The 21119-nt window shown below is 32.4% G+C and overlaps 2 protein-coding genes across 4 annotated transcripts in view; one reads left to right on the top strand and one right to left on the bottom strand.

The window, feature by feature from the left end:
• LOC144852535 (poly [ADP-ribose] polymerase 1-like) overlaps window positions 1-21119 on the top strand; it is a 67546-nt gene that overhangs the window by 770 nt on the left and 45657 nt on the right. For 2 of the 3 annotated variants that reach the window (XM_078710408.1, XM_078710410.1), the window contains 11 exons: window positions 718-908; window positions 1182-1393; window positions 1879-1963; window positions 2242-2358; window positions 2681-2889; window positions 3350-3442; window positions 4340-4500; window positions 4652-4797; window positions 5344-5410; window positions 6135-6209; window positions 20657-20789. In XM_078710408.1, coding sequence (XP_078566534.1) covers window positions 718-908; window positions 1182-1393; window positions 1879-1963; window positions 2242-2358; window positions 2681-2889; window positions 3350-3442; window positions 4340-4500; window positions 4652-4797; window positions 5344-5410; window positions 6135-6209; window positions 20657-20789 — 1489 coding nt within the window. The remainder of the gene's footprint in view (window positions 1-717; window positions 909-1181; window positions 1394-1878; window positions 1964-2241; window positions 2359-2680; window positions 2890-3349; window positions 3443-4339; window positions 4501-4651; window positions 4798-5343; window positions 5411-6134; window positions 6210-20656; window positions 20790-21119) is intronic. The other variant, XM_078710409.1, reaches the window with a different exon arrangement.
• Window positions 10160-11427, bottom strand: LOC144852551 (melatonin receptor type 1B-B-like). The gene has a single exon (XM_078710436.1). It carries the CDS (start codon window positions 11401-11403, stop codon window positions 10228-10230), a length of 1176 nt encoding a protein of 391 aa, XP_078566562.1. The 5' UTR covers window positions 11404-11427; the 3' UTR covers window positions 10160-10227.

The raw sequence follows: 21119 nt of genomic DNA, 5'->3' as shown, positions 1-21119 counted from the left end.
ATTAATGTTTTTTTAATTTGCCTAAGTAAATACCGAAATGTGCTGATAAAACCATAACATCAAACTATAGAGATGTTCTATTGAACTCCACTACCAAACTGAAGGCTAAAATATTTAGTTTATTTGATCAATTGTTGGAGTGGATAGCTAAAAGTTATTGAGCTCCCTCTCTCATTTCCTGTATCTTATTACATACTAAATATCAATTCAATTAATTTATAATAAACTACCACCAGCACCACATAGTAAAAAAGAGTGAAATTTCATTCTTTCTTGATAAGATACTGGCATAGGTTAATATTACTAAAATAACAATAAAACAATTTACTATATCCATTGTCTATTATTTTCCAACAATGGGAATATTTGGATGATAAACAGTGGATGTCTTTGTCAATTTATTTTATTTATTTATTTGGGTGGGTTCACCTTTGGAATGTTTGGCACTCGCAAAAACTGCTACCAAAGACAAATTAACAAACTAAAATATGTGTATGTAAGTTAATACAGTAGTCAGAGTGTGCATAGTTAGAAGTAATACTTCTGAGGACAAGAAAATGTTATTACTTTCTTGTTCAATAGCAAACCCTTCAAAGTACCCTTACTTGACTTTAACAGTTACGTAATTATAAAAAGCTACTGTACTACTACTACTAGCAAATTGGCAGTTTGCTCCGAGAGTAAACTTCAAGCTCTGCTTCTTTATTTTTTGCACAGGCGGTGTTGACAACATTCGTTGGGATGATCAGGAGAAAATAAAAGCCAAGTTATCAGCGATTGATTCTGGTGGAGCTGCCACCAAGGGTAAAGGAAAAAAGGGGTCAGTTAATCAACTAGCTGACTTCACCGTGGAATATGCAAAATCAAACCGAAGCAAATGCAGAGCATGTGAGGACAAGATAGAAAAGGTACATCATTAGATTTGTAGTTTAATCAAGCTGTTTAACTAACTACAACCCATTACATACTAAAGCTCTGTCTACACTGCACTTTATTTGACAAAAAATGTGTTGTGCCATATATGGACATAATGATGTCCTACCATATCACACTTATTTTAAATTTTAACTACCTTAATTAAATAATCTCCTGGATTTGTTGCGCCCATTCCCTCACCGATGATGTCATTACAATCATGTCTCCTTCAGACCCAAACATTTTTATTTTGCCTTTACTTGTAGGACACTGTACGTATCTCAAAAGAGGACTATGAGATGGCAGCAGAAAAGAACATTCCCGGTCCTGTTGCCTTGTGGCATCACATCGACTGCTTCATTGATCCTGGCAGACTAGAAGAGCTGGGGTGGAAGGACACGTACTCTGGGGAACAGTTAACTGGCTTTAAAAGACTTAAAGCGGAGGATCAGAAGATTTTAAAGAAAAAACTAGCACCGTAAGTAAGATTTTAAATACCGTATATCCTTGAGTATAATCCCACTTCAGGTCTAATCCCACCTCCTGCTTTATGTCTGAATTCATAAACAGGCCCGGGTATAGTCCCAGTATTGACTTTTGATCTGGATGTAGGCCTCATCTACAGCCAGTTCCGATGAATTTTTACAAGAAATGCTTACCAATAATTTTTTTTTCCTCAACCAGGCCCCCAAAGTCGACCCAATTTTGTGTTATAGGGGGGTGGAATTATACCAGAAGAGATACAGTATTTGAATAACTCAACAGTTTATTGCGTATGTATTACACTTCTGCAGTGAGTCTATTGTATTTTTAACCAGAAGATGTTGAAAACGCTTTCATTATTATGGGTTCCATAAATGTAAACGTCTAGTTTGAGTATTATGCCTTGAAAATAATGTGTTTTTGCCAAGTCGGGATGAACATTTGCGTACATTTTTAAATCAGTTATATTTTGTTTTACAGAAAGAGAAAAATAAAGGATGAAACAGATTCAGTTCCTAACAAAAAGATAAAGAAGGAACTAGATGAACGAGAACAACAACTGAAGGTCAGTTAAATATTTTATTAGAACCAAAAAATAAAAATTTCTCTTTATAATATTAGTTCCAAAAACCAATATCTTATATATAGTCCCCAGGGCCCCAGTTATTGTTATATAACTGAATAAATGTGTATGAATGAATGAAATCTTCTTATCTCAATCACATATACCTCTTCTTTTTTTTGACATTTACTATAACAATATGACATATACGATCTTATTAGTTTTACAAACATTTCATAATTTTTTAAGCCTAACTATAGATATTGTATTTTTTTTGTTAGGCTCAAAGTCAGTTCTTGTGGACAATTCGGGACCAATTGTATCGACATGTTCCTAATGAAAATCTGAAAGAATTGCTGACAGAAAATGGCCAAGAAATTCCTAAAGGAGAATCAAAGGTATGATGCAGTTTTTAGGCTACTTGACTACATACTGCAGTCCCATGCCTTTCAATGCCTTAAAGCCCCATTTAGAATGTTATAGGCCTATATGTTCCATGTCTAAAAACTAAATAGACTTTATATATACTATATTTTATTTTGTTGGCTTCCTTTGCAAGTATAATCATACACACTGTTTATTACAGTGACTGCCTCATAAACTTCTACATTGAAACAAACTAAATTTATACATTACTGCAGTAAGAAATGTAGTTACTGTAGTTGCTTCCCTAGAGCAATGTTGTTTATTTTTTTTCATATTCAACATTTATTACAATAGCTTCTGGACTACGTGTGTGATGGCATGGCTTTCGGTGCATTGGAGGGCTGTTCAGAATGCAAGGTCGGTCAAGTGGTGGTCGGTTCCAGCGGGTATGGCTATCATTGTACAGGTAACATATCATCATGGACCAAATGCCAATTCAAAAGCCAAACAGCTAAGAGAGGGACTTGGATCATTCCAGAAGACCTCAAAGACATTGAATATTTGTAAGTACTGGAGTAACTGTAGTGGAGATGTAGTTTGGTGATTAATGTGCTTACCTTCCAATCCCAGTGCCATCCTGACCTAGTGCCATTGTTACAACTCGCACCTGTTTCAACGTCACTCCCTAAGCCTCCAATGATTAGTTTATAAGCACGATAAATTATAAAACAGTTTGTCCATTCTGTAATTGGCGAGTTGTTGCGGTTTGATGCTTTTAAAATTAAAAAATTTTGAACATAAAACCCTTTTTGGGACACACCTATCAGGAAACACCTCTTAAGGGGACACTTTCCTGTCAATGAATGATGGACAATATCTAACACTACAACCGACGTTTTCAGAAAACACTTTCTTGGGTCTCAGAGGCCTGCCCTAATTGTAGTACTTTTTTCATAACATAAGATCACAGAGCTTGTATGCAAAACTAAGAATTAATATGTACAAAAATATGTTTTTTTGTAGGAATAAATTCAAATTTAAGCCGTTTAACAAAGGTGTGAGAGTATTCCCGGTTGAACCAGTTCGCTCAGCAAAGCCAAGTGCCAGTATCACTAGGTAATATTAATTTGCTTTCAACTTTTTCAATCACAAAACAATTATTGGAGAAGCTTAGAGATGTAAGAATTAGTAACACTAGAGAGGTTTCGCAACCTTACGAAAACGGATACTTCACACATTTGTGAAACTTTTGAGCTGATCCCCATTTCATATTCGTAAAGCGTATTCGTGTTAATGAATGTCTCCAGTCATATCCGTAACTACAAAACGAATATAGTTTTTGATCTATTTTGATCATGATTCATGAGTATAATATAATCATAGAGTTATTGAAAGTAATTTACGAAAAGTAATTTACTGAAAATGTCAGGTCAATTTTGATAATTAGCAGTTTTTAAAGTCCTCCCTCACCTTGATGTTACGCTAGGCCAAGGCTAGGCCTAGACAGCCAATCAACACGTACCTGCGCTTTGTTCAATTTTACCGCAGTCATATTTTGGACGGCACCCTCAATATTCGTTGCCATGCGAAACAGATTTTTACTGGCTTACGAAACGAATACGTGTGCGTGACGTATCCGTTTTCGTTATCGTATTCGTAAGGTTGCGAAACCTCCCTATTAATGTTCTATTTTAACCTCTCAAATCCAAGATTTAATAAAATGTTAAATTACCTGTGAAATTTATGCATTCCAAAATCACACCTTAAATCTTAATCCTAAGGGTTTTTTTTGGCACAAGCGCCATTGGTTCGGAACCAGCTTCCACTCCATATCCGTCATTATAATTCTCTTAAGCAATTCAAGTTGCTTCTAAAATTTTTCAATAATTCTTGTTGGTCTTTTAGTACTGAGTAAACAGTGCTTTATAAAAGTTATATTATTAGTATTTAGCAGTATGCATTAAAAAATGTTATGTTATATCTTCTTATAATATATTACTTTATTTTAAATAGTATAAAAATGGAAACGGAGCTGCCATTACAGAATGCAAAGCTAGTGCTTGGTACTAAGCTAAGCAAACCTGCTAAAGAATTAAAGAAGGCCATTGCCTTATTAGGAGGTACAGTCACCACTAAAGTAGACGCAACTGTAGCATGTGTAGTTGCTACCAAACGTAAGTATAGAATGTGCCCTTATATGGACATGGTGATGTCATATTACTACCATATTTGGGCACATCACACTTTTTTGGTCAAACTAGTTTGATAGTGTAAACAGAGCTTAAGAGAGGAATACGATAATTAACTTGATTAAAATATTTTCAGAGGAGGCTGAATCAAAAACCAAGAAAATAAAAGATGCAGAGGCTCACAATGTTCATGTTGTGTCGGAAGAGTTTTTAGAAGATGTGAAAAATGGGGGTGCTGCACTCATGATTACTAAACATAGTATTTGCAACTGGGGATCAGATGTAAGTAATGGAACGTGATACGATATTAGCCAATCGGATAGAAGGTGTACAATAATAACATTAACTTAAGGTTAAATAAATTCATACATTTGCTGCACACGTCAAAAAGAAATAAACTCTATCAATCAACTTTGATGTTAATATGATCTCTGATCAGTAAGGTCTTTTAATGCAGTTTAATGTATAATGTAATGTATACCTCTCATAAAAAGGCAAACAAACCTAAGGCAGTTATTTTATTTTTTGTGCAGACAGAATGCAAAAAATAGCCAATGAAAAAGCTAGTGTTGCCCAAAAGCTCTGCAAATTTTTCTGCCGGTTTTACGTAATCGTTTTGATTTAGCTTTTTGCTTATTTTATTTCATTGAGATCCAACAGCATTTTTTCAGTAATTTGTCTTTGGATATATATATATATATTTTTTATATACAGTAGTACACAAACAATTTCCGGCTCTTTTCCACATCCCTCAAAATATCAATTAATAAATATTGGTGCAATAATTATTGTATTTACTTAAAATATCTAATTATTTTGTTTACTTAGCCTCATAATCGACTTTCTAAAGATGAAGTAGATGGAGCTAGTACGTCAAAGAATAATTTAAAATCAGGTATGTATTATTATGAATTACAGAACTACTGTAAAGCTCTGTCTACACTATCAAACTTTATGTGACAAAAAAATGTGATATACCCATATATGGACACGATGATGTCATATCACTGCCATATTTCGGCACATCACAATTTTTTTGTCAAACTAGTTTTATAGTGTAGACAGAGTATAAGACTATATAGTAGAAGGCTTTTTCAAATTAAAGAAAATTTTTAGTACTGGGCCTTTGTTGTTGGACATTTAGTATTGGATTATCACATTAAGAGACTATCAAAGTAAACAAATACTGTAAAAAAGTCGCAAATAATAAATGGAAAAAACTCAAGATTAAAAGACTGACAATAAACTACATAACATCCGATAATCTGCGATTTGTTAGCCAACAAAGTGTTGTATTTTTACATCATAAAATGAAACTTATTGGGTAAAAAAAACTCTTCTTAAAAATTAAAATATGTCATTAGAACAAAACAGATTATTAGTTTATATAGCTTTCTTCAAATCTCAGCCACAGTCAAGTCGCCAAACTACCTCTAAAGGTTTTGTGAACGGGAATATAATTGCCCATAGTTTTGCGGTTCAAGCGCCTATAAGGAAATCAGACTAGACTGGTCTTCGGTTTTTAAAAGTCTTATTTCATAATACATTTTAAAGAAGTAAAACAATTTAGCATGCTTGATTGGTTTTGGGGTTTGAGAAAGTTATTGTTATCATCATAGGGGCATCAGGAAAAAGCGGGTCAAAGGTTGTGAAGATGACCGTTAAAGGAGCGGCCACCGTGGACCCAGATTCACGTAAGTGTTTACGTGTCTATGCAGACTTTATGTAGACAATACTTTTATGCATGATGCATGCTTTGTCATCCTAATGCTTTCAATGATCTTAAGATCTTTTTTTTTTCTCTCTTTAAACGCTATCATGCTTGTTAGATGCTATTGCACTATCTGTCTTCATTAGCCATTATTTCCAGAAATTTCTAGATTTCCTTGAATACATTCATTTTTAGTTTTAAAATGTGTTTACGTAGTAATTTGTGTCTTTAAAGTTTCATTTGATCAACTACACGACAATTCTTGCTTGTTAAGATCTTAGTTTATACAACATACAGTATAAAAGCATATTTCTAATCTTTAGATAGTGTACATAATGGTAATATCAGCAGAGTCTAGGCTTCAATTTTCTTCTGCTATTTCCTCCTACAATACTTTTTGAAATGTTATGAATGCATGTATTTGTACAGTAAAAGTAAAGTTACCAATCAAATTCAACATTAGTTGGTCCGGTGTATATAGTGCACGTTACGGAACACTATTCGCAAAGAGTAGGAGGTCGTCTCCCGGTGTGCTGATCTGGTAGGCGCTGCACTGCTGACTGCCGTGGGTCCGTGGAGAGCCTAATCCAAATTTCCTGAGTTTCCAGTTAAGCTAGAGGACAAATATAAATACCTATACTTTCAGTTATATAAAATAGAGAAAATGTATATTTTTTTTCTGTTAATTCTCTGTACAACACTTTGATCTTCTGGAAAAGCGCTTTATAAATAATGAATAATATGCAATGGCGGTTTTGAATGGTGGCGCTTTTAATAAACAATACATTAAACGTAAGATTCCGTCGATGGTTAAAGGTGAGTATTAAGAATCGAACAAAGCGATTTAAAAAACTTGATTGTAAACTGTAAGATAAATTACTGTAAAGCTCCCTCATAATTTATACGAATTGTTTACAAATATATGAAGTAGAGCATGGCAATTTAGATAGAGCGGTGCAGTATCCAGGTACACACATGGCATGTAAAGATGGCCAGGTATTGATATCTGTTTATAAGATAATATGCCGTGGAATGTTGATAACACCTAAAGTGCCAATAAAAGGCTAATTTAGGTTTTACTGCAGGATCTCCGTAGTTATGCAAAATCAACACGCAATATGACATGTATACTTAGTTGGGGGTGGGGATGGCAATTTTATTATGTTTATTTTTCAAGTTCTATTCAATCTCATGTAGATAGTTATCCACATGTAATATGTGGGGTGGGGAGGTGTGGCAATTTAAGTGGAGAGAATTTGTTAGTATGACAACTTCATCAATAATTATGGGTTTTTAAAGTTCTATTTCAATCTCATGTACATACTGTAGTTATCCACATGTAATTTATATAACAATCTCTCTGACAGTTGGTATACTGTATACTGTTATATTCCCAGTGTGATAGTTCGATGTGAATAGTTATATGTCTAAGCATATATACCAGCATTTGTTACAGGTTTTTTTTTGGTAATGTGGGGCAAAGACGATGGGTTGAAATTAGTAATTACCTAAATGTCTCAATTATACTATTGATAAATAGACTTACCATTTTAAAAAAGAGGTTTGAACTAAAAACTTTGGACATGAATTAAGTTCTGTCTACACTATCAAACTTTATGTGACAAAAAAATGTGATGTGCCAATATGGACATAATGATGTCATATCACATATCACTACCATATTTGGGAACATCACATTTTTATCAAACTAGTTACTACTGATAGAGTAGATAGAGCTTTAGACATGAACATTAATAATTTTACTAGGTCTTAACAGCAGTAATGGTGATGGACTCCCGGATACCTATAAAATAATTTAAGAGATAGTTAATGATCAGTTTTTGAGAATCGATGTACATGCTCTTTTCAACCACTCATCAATCGTGTTAAGATTATCTTAATGATCAGATGCGGCAGTACCTTCATTTATCTTAGTCACTGGTAGAATTTGACAAAAAAATTAATGGATTGTGTAAAATAACAATATAGTGCAAGTTATTTTAGTGTTTGTATAGTATGCCATGTTTGCAGTAAATCATGCTGTAATGCATAGTTTTTTTAAAACTTTTTGCCAAACTGTGTGATGGATGAGAATGACACAGTCTGCTGGAGAGTGATGACTCTTTCTGCCATAAACCCGAAGATCCCACACCACAGTATTATTATGGCAATCATGACTATACTTTGAAATGAACTACGCAACAGAATACAGATAGGGGGAGAGGAATTCCTCCTCAAAACCCCTACAGTGCTTTAAGAAAGCTAAAGCTGAATGGTTTAGTTTGTATTAAGCTCTATCTACACTATCAAACTAATTTGACAAAAAAGGTGTGATATGCCCAAATATGGTGGTGATATACCTAAATATGGTAGTGATATACCTAAAAAATATGGTAGTGATATGACATCATCATGTCCATACATGGGCACATAACATTTTTCTGTCAAACTAGTTTTATAGTGTAGTCAAAGCTTTACATAGCTTAGTTATTGACACACAAGAATTTGACCATATCCAGACAAACACCACTTTTCTTGTAATCAATCCTTTATATTAAATAGATACAAAATGCATTGAAAGTAACTTAAAACGATGCATTATTTACTTTATTTTTACTTCAGTGGTCAAAGTTTGTAGACGACCTATTTGCTAGGCGCAATTGGTCAATGTATTTGCCCAAAGTTAATTGTTTTAATTTTTGGTAGCGTGAAATCAATTCTGTACACACATCAATAACCACTAGGTAATATCGGTAGCAGCTCTAGAATATCACAGGAGAATGAATTGCAAATACATTTAAAATTCTATAATTCAAACAACAATTTATATTACTGTATAATGTGTAATCAAGTGTATGTAGTATGCATGGTCTTAATTCGTATCAAACTCGCGGCCAGATGGGTTTGAGTGTTTCGAACGAACCCACTTTTTCATGAAGTGCGCTTTTCAAACTAGAGCAGCTGTTGAAGTGGTAGCCAGGTCTAAATTTGTTCTGATCATAAAAATTTTTTTCCCTGTTGTAAAAAAAAAATACACCCTTTAAAAATCCTAACTACAGCGCTTTGTGTTTATGTGCTTTATCAATTAACAGACTCCATAATACACGTGAACAGATAACTATATATATTCTTGTTTGTGTTAACAGCTGTTTAGATACCATAGCATTCAATTTATAATTACTTAGTTGAAATTAACGAACAATTAGGGTTTTAATTACTGGATTTGCCAGTCCTGCCGACTCGTTTTTGTGTGTTTGCTGCTATAAATTATTGTTGGAAATTCCCCACATTTCCTTATCGTCCTATTCTCCCCCTTATTATCTTCTTATTCTTTCTCTTTTTATCCCTACTCTTTATCTATACCCCACTCTTAGTTAACTGTATACCCATTCTTTTCATAATATAATCCTCATCTCCATTATCACATTAAGTATTGAGTTTTAATTTGGTTTTTCATTTGATAAATTTGTTTCATTTAAAAAATCTACATTTGATCATTGCTGATTATTTGATTATTTTTATTATCAAAGCAAAGCAAACAACATCATATTAAAAAGTGCTAATATTCAAATTGGTACAGTAGTCCTAAATTCAATTCAATACATTAATAATAATACTATAACCATTTTTCCTCCTATCAAATAATAAGCTACCTTACATTCTCAAAAAACATTTGATTCAATCATTTTACAGTATTAACAAAATAACATTCTTTGACTTTTTGTAAATACTGTACATATTATTTCTTATATTCAGTAGACATATTACATTATTTTTTCATTCATTCATACAATCAATTTATATATAGACATTCTTAGGCTCTGTCTACACTATCAAGCTTTATGGGACAAAAAAATGTGATGTGGCCAAATATGGTAGTGATGTCCACAAATATGGTAGTGATATGACATCAAAATGTCAATATATGGGCACAACACATTTTTTTGTCACATAAAGTTTGATAGTGTAGACAGAGCCTATGTAATGAATGTACCGTACAGTCAGAGCCATGTTGATTCTTTACGAATCTGAGTGTTCTTAAAACTGCTGTTTAGACGCAACAGTAAACTAGTTTTTTTAAGTGCATACGCAGTCCGTGCTTTCCTGCAGCAGAAGCATTTGTAATAACAACATACGATTCTTCGGCAATGTTTCCGAAATGATTTATTTATCATCGAGTACATCACAGGGTTTAAAAGAGAATTTAAATACGGCAAAAAATACTGTATAAGGTAAAGGATCAATGCGCGACTTGTAGAATCCGATATGCGTTCAACCGCGGTAAAACTCCAATGTATTTCAAGTACTGCTCGTGGTAACCAACAGATAATGTAGACAATAATAACAAGAAAAAGTCGCTTAGCAACCTTTGTCCTTGTATCGTTTATAAGTCTTTCGCAGCCGAGTTGTCGTCTTGAATGTTTGTTTCTAGTTGATAGCAAGTAAAATATTTGTAAATATGCCGCTACGATTATGACGAGCGGTATCCACATTGCTACTAATGAATGTAGCATTGCGGTTATGAAAAACAGCGGAAAGTCATTCGTTTTCATAAGTGTGCACCGTGGGCCTACAAAGATCTCTAATGATGGAGAAGCCACAAGAACAGACATTGCCCATATACCGATAATCATAATTTTTGCTTTTTTCGCATTAATTTTTGTTTCCAGCGGATAGCGAATTGCAAAGTACCGATCTACAGATATTCCAACTAGAATCCATGAAGAGCAGAGTAAAGTTTGGTTCCAAATAAAAAGTGAGACTTGGCATTCCGTGTCATTGAGAACACGGTAAATACTAGTAATTTCCAAATAAAAGTGTATTGGTATTACTGCGATACAAACAATCAGGTCGGATAACGCCAAACTACACAGGAAGTAATTCGCGGTTGACTGCTTTCGATGACGATTCTTATAATAAACTACCAATACAAGTAAATTACCCAGAATTCCAATTACCATGATGATAAATAAAAGTGATAATTCAATATATTGATGGAGTATGCTAGGTCGAAGAAATTTAGAAGATACGGTACTGGGTGACTGTACCGTTGGTGACAGCCATTTTGTGTCCATTTCGTCGCCAATTGTCCAGCTTTGATAATTTGTGGTATAGTTTCGATATGCCGTATAATCCTGTTCTGTAGTAGTCATCATTTCAAATTTTTTTGCGTCCATCAATCAGTAAAATGGTTTTATGGCTTCAAGAATAGAATTCCTTTTTATTCACATGTTGTTCTTCTGTTATCTATTTAAAAAAATGAAGTAGAAAATCATTCATCACACTGTTTCTGAGTTAGCATCATTTTAAACATTATCTCTGTACAAATATGAGAGTATAATGTAGTGGTAGTTAGAACGTGCTTATGGTAGCCTATCAAAAACTACTTTTCTTGTTGTGTGGTCATTTAATTTGAACTTAACTGTGAGTTTTATGTAAAAATATGGTAGGCCTACAATTCTATAGGGAATTAATTTTAAGGGTCACTGAATTGAAATTTAAATCTTAAAATTGGCATAACCAACATTATCCCCTGCCATGTGCTTTAGTAAGACTGCTAAAATCTGTTAATCTATTTAAGTTGAAAAGATCTGGAATTTTACCTGTTTAATGAAATATATATTCAAACTAACAATTTAGTTTTATGTTAAAGAAATAATACCTTGACATTTTTATATATTTTAAAAAATAATTTTATAAAATTAAAATATACACTAAATTCCTTGTTTTCATACAAAGAAAGGAGTATAACTCGGATATGCAGTGTGATTTATCATTTCTGGGTGTTAAGCTCTTTCTACACTGTGAAACAAGTTTGACAAAATAAGTGTGATGTGCCCAAATATGGTAGAGATATGACCAAACATGGTAGTGATATGACATCATCCATATATAGGCAAATCACATTTTTTGTCACATAAAGTTTGATAGTGTAGACAGAGCTTAACATCACCGTTACAACCCACAGGTCTTTCCCCGTTTTTTTTTCCAAATACTGGACAATACTTTGTCAGCTTTAATCATGATTTTCCTCTAACTGTAGTAGTACTGTAGGCCTACTAAGGAATAGGTTACAGCATAAATGTTGTCACCAAGGACACAGACATGATAGTACCAAACATCAGAAATGATCATTATGCTAGACAGGGATGCTATGTATGTTTCCAATTGTTTATTATTAATAGATAACAACAGATCCAAATTAGGAATCTTCTATCTCTACACGTTGAAATATTAGGTCGGTATTGTAATACAAATTTACAGTACTTTAGAATTTACCAACACTTGTTGAAAGTTTACCTTTATTTATGACCATGCGTGTTGAAATTGTAACTTTATTTATGCTTCTAAGTGTTGAAATGTAATATATTTAGCCGCTGTTTGGTACTACCTCATCCAATACCAGTGATTGATATTCGGTTAAAGACTGTTTATTGTATAGTTCAAAGGAAAGTTTGTAATGGTGTCATCGTTTTTGGGAAATTGTGATCAAAAGTCAATTGTTTGTATCTTTAAACAGCCTCCTTGTGAATAAAACCAATTTAAAGACAATCAAGTTTTCCATTGAAGAAAGTTGTTTCCACCCATCCCTTCATTCAAAATTTAACTTTAATTTAACAGAAATTAAACCATTGTCCTCTTTGGGAAATTTCATTTAACTTCCATCACTGCATTTTGAAGAATATAGTACTTTTAATCTTCCGTGCCCTTCGGTTGTATTACATAAAAAAACTACTAGGTAAAGATATACATCCTTTAATTAGTTACTAGATTAGACTACAATTATCTTTGTGGGTGGTGTTTGAATTCCAATGTACTCAACTGTGTAAACAGATTAAGGCTCAATTTGTAACATAATTACTAAATGTTGGTATATTCCCACAAAATATATGTTGCAGCCCAATTCTCATGTTTCTGAAATTTAAAATACACTCTTTTCATTCTATAGTAATCTATAAGTTGAACTTTGTCTTAGGATTGCTATAAAATAAAATTGAGGTACAATTTCATTATTGCTTGTCTTCCATAGTGATGCTAAAATGAATTCAGATAAGGGAGCTCTATGGAAGGCAATCGCCGCCAAAAATACAAAAGTAAAACAAACAACGTACTTTCACAAACGAACAACGGACTTTCACAATCGAACGATCTAAACTAAAACAAAGAACATACTTTCACAAACGAACAACCTACTTTCACAAACGAACAACCTACTTTCACAAACGAACATCCGATACGCAACATTTTTACATGAATTCGTATCTACAATTCAACAGCTTCCAGAAAACGTTTTCATGAGGGTCACTTTTCCTCCATTTGTCAGGATGAGTTTTGCTTACGCGCGCAAGATACAGGCTGCTCGCTTTGAGGTCCCTCTAAGGCATATCCTCTTATCGGAACTTTTGCAATTACCTGACTTAAAAAATGGACGAGTCTTTAGTTCATTCGGCAATCTACATCGTTTGGTAAAGCAGGTTGTTCGTTTAACAATGTACGTTGTCCGTTTAGTTCAGTTTACAATTCCCCCTCCCACCTCTTCCAACTTATTTAAAATTCCTGGATCTGCCATACTTATTGTGTTCTGTGATGTAGGGCAAAACATCTGACCAATTAACTTACCGTACCTCCCTGATGCAAATCTACTTTGAAGTATTTATAAAATTTTCCTACATGAGATAAATTATGTGTTCCTTAGATAAACAATAATGTTTTTTTTAATGTTATCAGTATTTTCACTGTAAATCTTGCGTTACACAAAGATTTCCACAATCACTGTTTACATGAGACCATCTCCCTTAATTTCATTAGATTTATTATTTGATTCATTACCTACTGTCACTGAGCTAATTTTGATACTTCAATTTGCAATGCCCTTCTCTTTAACGATTTAACCCAAGCCTGTTAAGTCGCTCTAAAATCAACATTTTCCCTCGCAAGTTGCGAGTTAAAATCACTGACACCATTAGGGCAGTTAAATCGCGTGTTGTCATACGGTGTGAATACCTTTTGTTACGCTTTGTTGGAAGCGTGTTTAAAGCATTATACTTGTTATACATCATCCACACGATATTAATTTTGAGTGAGATTGTTAATTAAATGGCAACAAAAGGAAAGATAAATCACTTTTTAAGGTGCAAGTTGACATGTAAATAAATAGAACAATAAACTCATGTCCCTTTGAGTGATGTATGACTTTTAAAATTTGCAGATTTTGCAGTCTTAATTATTTTGTAGATGTTGCTGTTGAGCTATCGAGCCAACAAAAAGTTTTTTTCGTTTACTTAAATCATTTGTAATAGCCAAGGACTACATTAATGCTCCCAATACAAATTTATAGTATACAAGTGTAAAGTTGTTGTTAAAAAATGTCACCACCCAAGTTCTAGTCTGAGGAAAAGTCACTATTAGATAATTCCTAAGAGTGTTTTGGCGACATTATGACATTAAATCAAACATGACTTTAAAAACACAGCGGTGATGATACTCTATTTGATATAAACTTGACCCTCAAGATAGTAGGTACAGTACCGGTAGTAAGGTGCTTGAAACTGCCAAAATCCAAAACGGAAATCTAAGAATAATATGTGTTTGTCTTTAAGTTTTAGTAAAGTCGTTTAAAAACTTATTTTTAGAAAAAATTAGTTGGCATACTTCAGAACATCCTGATAAAAATGTCTGCTTTAAAATAGTGTCGATGTTTTCAAAAAGATTTTTGTTCTTTTTTTATATACTTTAAATACCTAAACTTAGTACTGTATCTTGACTTAAATTTTGATTTGGTTTAGTCAACTGAATGCTGGCTATAAGTTCCTCAGTCTTTCCCACTTTTACAAACGTGATAAAACAGTGTGAACAATGGTCAAAATACTCATTCCTCCATGGTGGTTACATTTATCATTTGTAAAGTTCAGTATGAACAAGACTTAACAAATAACACTAAAAAGTAGGACTTCTTCTGTTTTGTAGCAAAAAACAAAGTTATTTTATTTTTAAATGTGGTTATTGTATTTTATAGTAGATACATGAACCTATAAATTAGTAGGTCCATTATAGATAATAGGAAGTGACTGCCCTTCAAGATTCTAAAATATTGTATGTACTTTTTACATATCATGATAATTCACCTTTTACTGCAGTGAGCTTTGTGAAACAAGCCAATTATCGATAAGTAGTAGTTATACACTAACTTTGTACTTTATACCAACACCTCTCAAGTACCAAAACAAATATTATTAATCCTCCTGTCCTGAGCCTGTCCATTTGATGAAGGACTTGGATATTTTTTTCCACATCTGTGTCATCTTTAGCAACGTTTTATTCCATTTGGATACATTTTGTACTTGTGAAATGTCAACATTAGAAGAAGGAGTTGAATTAGTCCATGTATACGCAGCTCTTATAGTTTAATTTGCTACTCTTGGGAATCAATCAACAATTGTATTTAGAATTTGTACCGTACTTTATGGCATGTTACATTGTAATTTGAATAGTACACAAGAAACACATAATTAATTTCTTTTCGTGAAAGTTTTTTTCAGTGTTCTGTTATTGTGTTTTTCAATGTAGAAAAGATGTTGCAAGTTTAAAGCACTCTTTATTTACTTTATATTAACAAAAATATATTTTCCCATTTTTTAAAAATGTTTTATGCTATATGACGGGGTACAATCCCTTACTTTAATTTGGTAAATCCATTTAATAAAATCCCACCTCCTTATTTTGCAAAATTTCGGTCCCCCTGAGCTAATACTCATATATAGTACATTTAATCACCTAAAAAAATTATATTTTAACATGGTTTACAAAAGACTACACATTAAAAAATGATTCATATGCTTTTACGTTGGTAAAATTTGTTTATCAAAAATCCCACCTCCTTGTTTTTACAAAATTTCTATGTGCTATACTTATAAATGGTACATTTAATCACCTAAAAAAAAGTATATATATTTTATCGTGGTTTACAAAAGACTACAAATTCACTAAGTTGATTAACTGTTTTGATAAATAACAAAAATTTACTGAAAATCCTATTAATTCAATGTAGTTTACCAATACATAGCTAGATTGATATTCTTAGTATTTGAAATATTGATAGTACTTACTTGGTAACGATGTTTGCAATTCAAGCGAATATTCCTTGTACGAATAATTTATCCTTCAAAAGTTTGCTAGCATCTTAGTGGGTATCTTGAAATAAGTAGCAAGCTGTATTAAGTGGCTGTTGTAAAACTGATAATAGTACAGTAGTATTAGAGCCCAAGTATTGGTGGACTAGTCTATTCTTAAGGAGGTAGGTTTCGCATCTTTATAGGATGAGATGTTTGATTTATTTGAAATAAAATAACTCTTTCTTATATTAAAATGTTGCATACATTTGGAAAAGTTTTATTTCTGAAATGTTTGAATATGTATTGTTGTTAAATAATTTTATTTTAAAATCTTATTTATATTTCGGCAAAGTATATGTTGTTCCTCAAAGGGAATAGAATAACGTTTTTTAGAAGAGGAACCAGTATCACTCAACATAAACAGCAAGAAAAAAACAGTTACTGCACAAAAAATTAATTACAGAAATGTTTTTAGCCACTTTCCATATAAACAATTTTTAAATCATGCATAGCAAGATCTTAAAAAAATGTTAATTGAATGATGATATTGGTTTTCCAATTCAAAAGAAGCAATCTAAACGATAAAGTAAAACAGCCAGAAAAATTAGCAGAGCTTTTGTGCAATCTTATCTTTATAATATATCATTTAAAAGAACAAACTATTTTTTATGTTTAGTTCATTAACAGTTTCAAATGATTAGATTAATTAGTAATGTGACACGATACACCGGAAAAGAAAATATTTGCTTCCTAACACCAATTCACCCACAGTCCTACCGCAATTTATTTTCTGTGATATGGCCAATTTCACTTAGCGTTTATAGTTTGTTTTCATCAAATACTTAATTGAAGTAATCTTTAAAGGGACTGTGTGACATCAACCGTACAAACCTCGTAGAGTAAAGTTTTACAAGAAGGCCAAACCAAAATTAATGTATGTCATTTTTATACTGTGTTTAAATTTATAGGCATAGAGAAACTATAAACCGCTTAGTGAAAAAAAAATTAATTTTTAATGAGTAGAGTACATAATGATATTGTTTAATATATTGTACTTGTTACAGTATAAATAGTAATTTATTTTAATCAAATTTTTAATGACAATGGAAAATCAATTTGGAAAAAAAGTTTTTGACTTGAGAAAGAAAAGACAAATGCTATTAAAGTTACTTTTGGACTATAGTACTACACTACAAGATATGTTCAATTGGTAATGTTTAAAAAAATGATAAATGACCGACTAATTGAATGTAGGGCGTGCAATGGTTGTATTTATCTTGAATGATTTTTAACACCTGACTCCTTCCCTTTGTGGTGTCCGCTTTGAACTTCTTGTTGTAAACAGCGGTGGTTGCCGTAGTTGGTGGTAATTTGTAGATGTTTTTGACAGCTATGTTGAAACGATTAGTCATCTTTAAAGATGTAGAGTAGAAAGAGGTTCTTTTAAATTACAGATGAACTTGAAATGCAGTATAAAGTTGTGTTGTAGCAGCCAACTGTGGTTCTTCTAAAAAAATAGTTTATTGTAATGGTTTTCATTTTTATATTAATTTTAAAGATGTATTATCCCCTTATCCCTCTTATTGTCACATAATATTGTCATCCACTTTGACCAAAAATTGGATCGAAAAACATTTATTTACCTGAAAAACCTGTACAGTAATTGAAGGCAAAAAATAGTCAAATTTGCTGCAAACCAATGGGTTTTTGGTTGAATTTAACCATTTATTTTGTCATTTTCTAAGTGAAAACATTATTATTTTTTTCGTTTGTTTTTCTACGGAATGAACTTCCAAATGAATTAAAAATTAACTTTTAAGATTTTTCAATAACTTCATTCCAAAATACAATTAGTACTCAACATTTTTAAAATTTTTTGTTTTCTAAAATTGATTGCTATTTTTAATGTATATTTCAATTATTCTTTGTCTTTATTTTATTATGTTTGTTATATTTTCAATTACTGTACCACTTTGGAAATCAGTGCACTAGTACTGAAAGTGCTTGCAGAATAAAGAAAGAATAAATAAATAAATAAATAAATACGGAAGTGATTAACTTTATTAAAACTGCAAAATAAGCTTTATTTTTCATGTTTTTGAAGGACAATATATCTTTAAAATGTATTGTAATGTACTGTACTGTATATATTTCATTGGTTTATCCTGCTTGTACTGTATTATACAGATATTGACTGCTTAGAGGTGAAATATAAGATTTGACATCCCCGAGGGAATGATATTATGTTCGAGGGAATATATATATCCCGAAGCGGCAGCTGAGGGATATATAATTCCCCGAGAACATAATATCATCCCGAGGGGATGTTAAATCTTATATTTTACCGATATAAAAGGCGATATCTGTTATATTATATAGCCAAGAACAAGTCTGCTGGGTTGGGTGAAGCTAGGCTAGGCCTCCTATTCTATAGTATTTGTATTGTATGTAAACAAGCCTCCTGCCTAGACACCTTACCTTGCGAAGAATAATATACAGATAATTACTAATTAATGATTCCTTGGCAAAAAATATTCACTTAGGCCTAGGCCGTTTAAATTAACAGAAGAATTTCCATCAATAAGCCTATTAATAATAATATTATAATCAGGTAGGCCGAATAAACAATTCATCGTCTTCTCTCTTCGAGGAGCCAAATCACCGGATGTTCAGCGCGTACTAGTTACTAGGTTACTACCGTGAGTATTGACCAATCACAAACGGTGTTTCATCACATTTAGGGAGGACTAATAACAAATGAGGGCGCTATGTATGCATAGTTTAAATAGTTTAGATGAATAATTTCTTGAAGCAACTTCCGTGGCGCAGCGGTGGAAGCGTTGTCTTGCGATAGAGTGACAATTCCACCCGAGTTCAAATCCAGTAGATGACTTTTGTTTATTTATCGGCGAACGTGAGTGTTGCCACACGAAAATTACACAGTCAATATCATCGAACTCGAGAATGTATGTGATTAATGACAGGGGACACGATAATTACGCGAAAATTACTCAGTCAATATCATCGTTCTCGAGGATATATACGATTTACGATCCTCGCAGCGATAGTCATGTGACGCAGTTTCAACCAATCACGTTCACGTATTTACATAGGCTATGTAATATATATAAATTATTTAGTTTTATACATTGATTTCCATAAAGTGCCATCCAAACTTCTTTTTTCCCTTGACAGCACGCATTTTTAAATTATAAAATATAAAATAAAACTGGGTCAATATTTATATTATTTTATTATTGCTCAGTGCCACATAGTCTGTAGTTGGGATTCGTTTAAAACCATATGTGATATTAATTTATAATGTTGCACATCAGTATACACATTAAAAAAAACCTTGACAAAAAAATTCCACATATCAAAATATACATTAAAGCATTCTCCTGCGTCCATAATTCTTAGGATAAAAGAATAAAACTTTTTATTTAATTATAAACAAAGGCTGAACAGCATATGTATGTCACCAATATTTAGTAATGTCTATATTAACAATGACATTTGGGGCCATATAAACTGTATGATGCTGGTGTACATTTTCCCAATGGGAGAAATTTTCTTTAAATAACATTGGAATTTAGGTCATTTGAAGAAGTCAAATCTGTTCATTATCTGTAATTTTCTTTGACAAAATCACAGCCATATTTGCTCAAATAAGCTTCTATATTGAATAAGTACACCTTTATTAAGTTGAAAATTTAGTTAACAATCTGAACTTGGTTCAAGTGGCCATTGGCCAGAAGTAATGCCTCTTTATTTTTAAGTATATTTTTGGACTGATCAAAGTTAACACACAGGGATCCAAAATATTAACATTATATGAATCCAATATTTTACCATGTTATTTATATTATTTAATTTCAACAATTCATTCAAAGTGTAAACGCCAATAACAGGAGTATATAAATATAAAGATATATATAAAACAAGATGACACGATAAAATTACAATTGAATCTAAGATAAAACATGCAGGAGAGGTTGCTTTACAATTCCATCACAGAGGGAGGGGAATTGGTTTTTTTTATCTATATTTCTATCTTTTATAAAGCATTTGCTATCTCAATCCAATACTGCTCTTGAGCAATAGTTTTTTCCAATAATAGTCTGCTCGTGAGCCTCTTGCTTGCTCGTGAGCGAACGAACACAAGCAAATGGCACACACTGGTGTCAAACTTCTCTGCTTCTCTGTCAGTTCTTACCCATTACATCATATCATATTGCCTGTCAGTCCTTACCCATTACATCATATCACGTTGTCTCATATCTGATTGTAACTTTTTTCCTGTTTGTTTCTTTTGTAGATCTGGAAGACCAAGCTCATGTTCTTAAGAAGAATAATGTTCTGTACAATGTGACCTTAAGTATGGTAGACATTACCAGAGGAACCAACTCATACTACAAGATTCAACTACTGGAGAGTGATGACAACAGAAAGTGAGCTATGCCGATTAAAATAAATAATGTTACAGACCATTAAGCACTTTCTACACTATCAAACTAGTTCGACAAAAAAGTGTGATGTGCCCAAATATGGTAGTGATATGCCCAAATATGGTAGTGATATGAAATCATCATGTCCATATATGGGCACATCACATTTTTTTTCATGTAAAGTTTGATAGTGTAGACAACTTTAAAGATGTATTGTCCTCCAAAGATATGAAAAATGAAAATTACTAAAATGAGATTTTAAATAGACCATTTTGTAGTTTTAAACTAAAATTATGTTTTCACTTATGAAAAGACAAAACAAACGGTTAAATT

This window comes from Antedon bifida, chromosome 9 (assembly GCF_963402885.1).
Source record: "Antedon bifida chromosome 9, ecAntBifi1.1, whole genome shotgun sequence".
Classification (NCBI taxonomy): Eukaryota; Metazoa; Echinodermata; class Crinoidea; order Comatulida; family Antedonidae; genus Antedon; species Antedon bifida.
The sequence above is the reverse complement of the archived record's forward strand: the minus strand, read 5'-3'. Positions and strand labels throughout refer to the sequence as shown.

What these genes read in the sequence shown, in the direction of transcription:
- LOC144852551 (XM_078710436.1), bottom strand. Translation starts at nt 11,403, where the DNA reads ATGGACGCAAAAAAATTTGAAATGATGACTACTACAGAACAGGATTAT.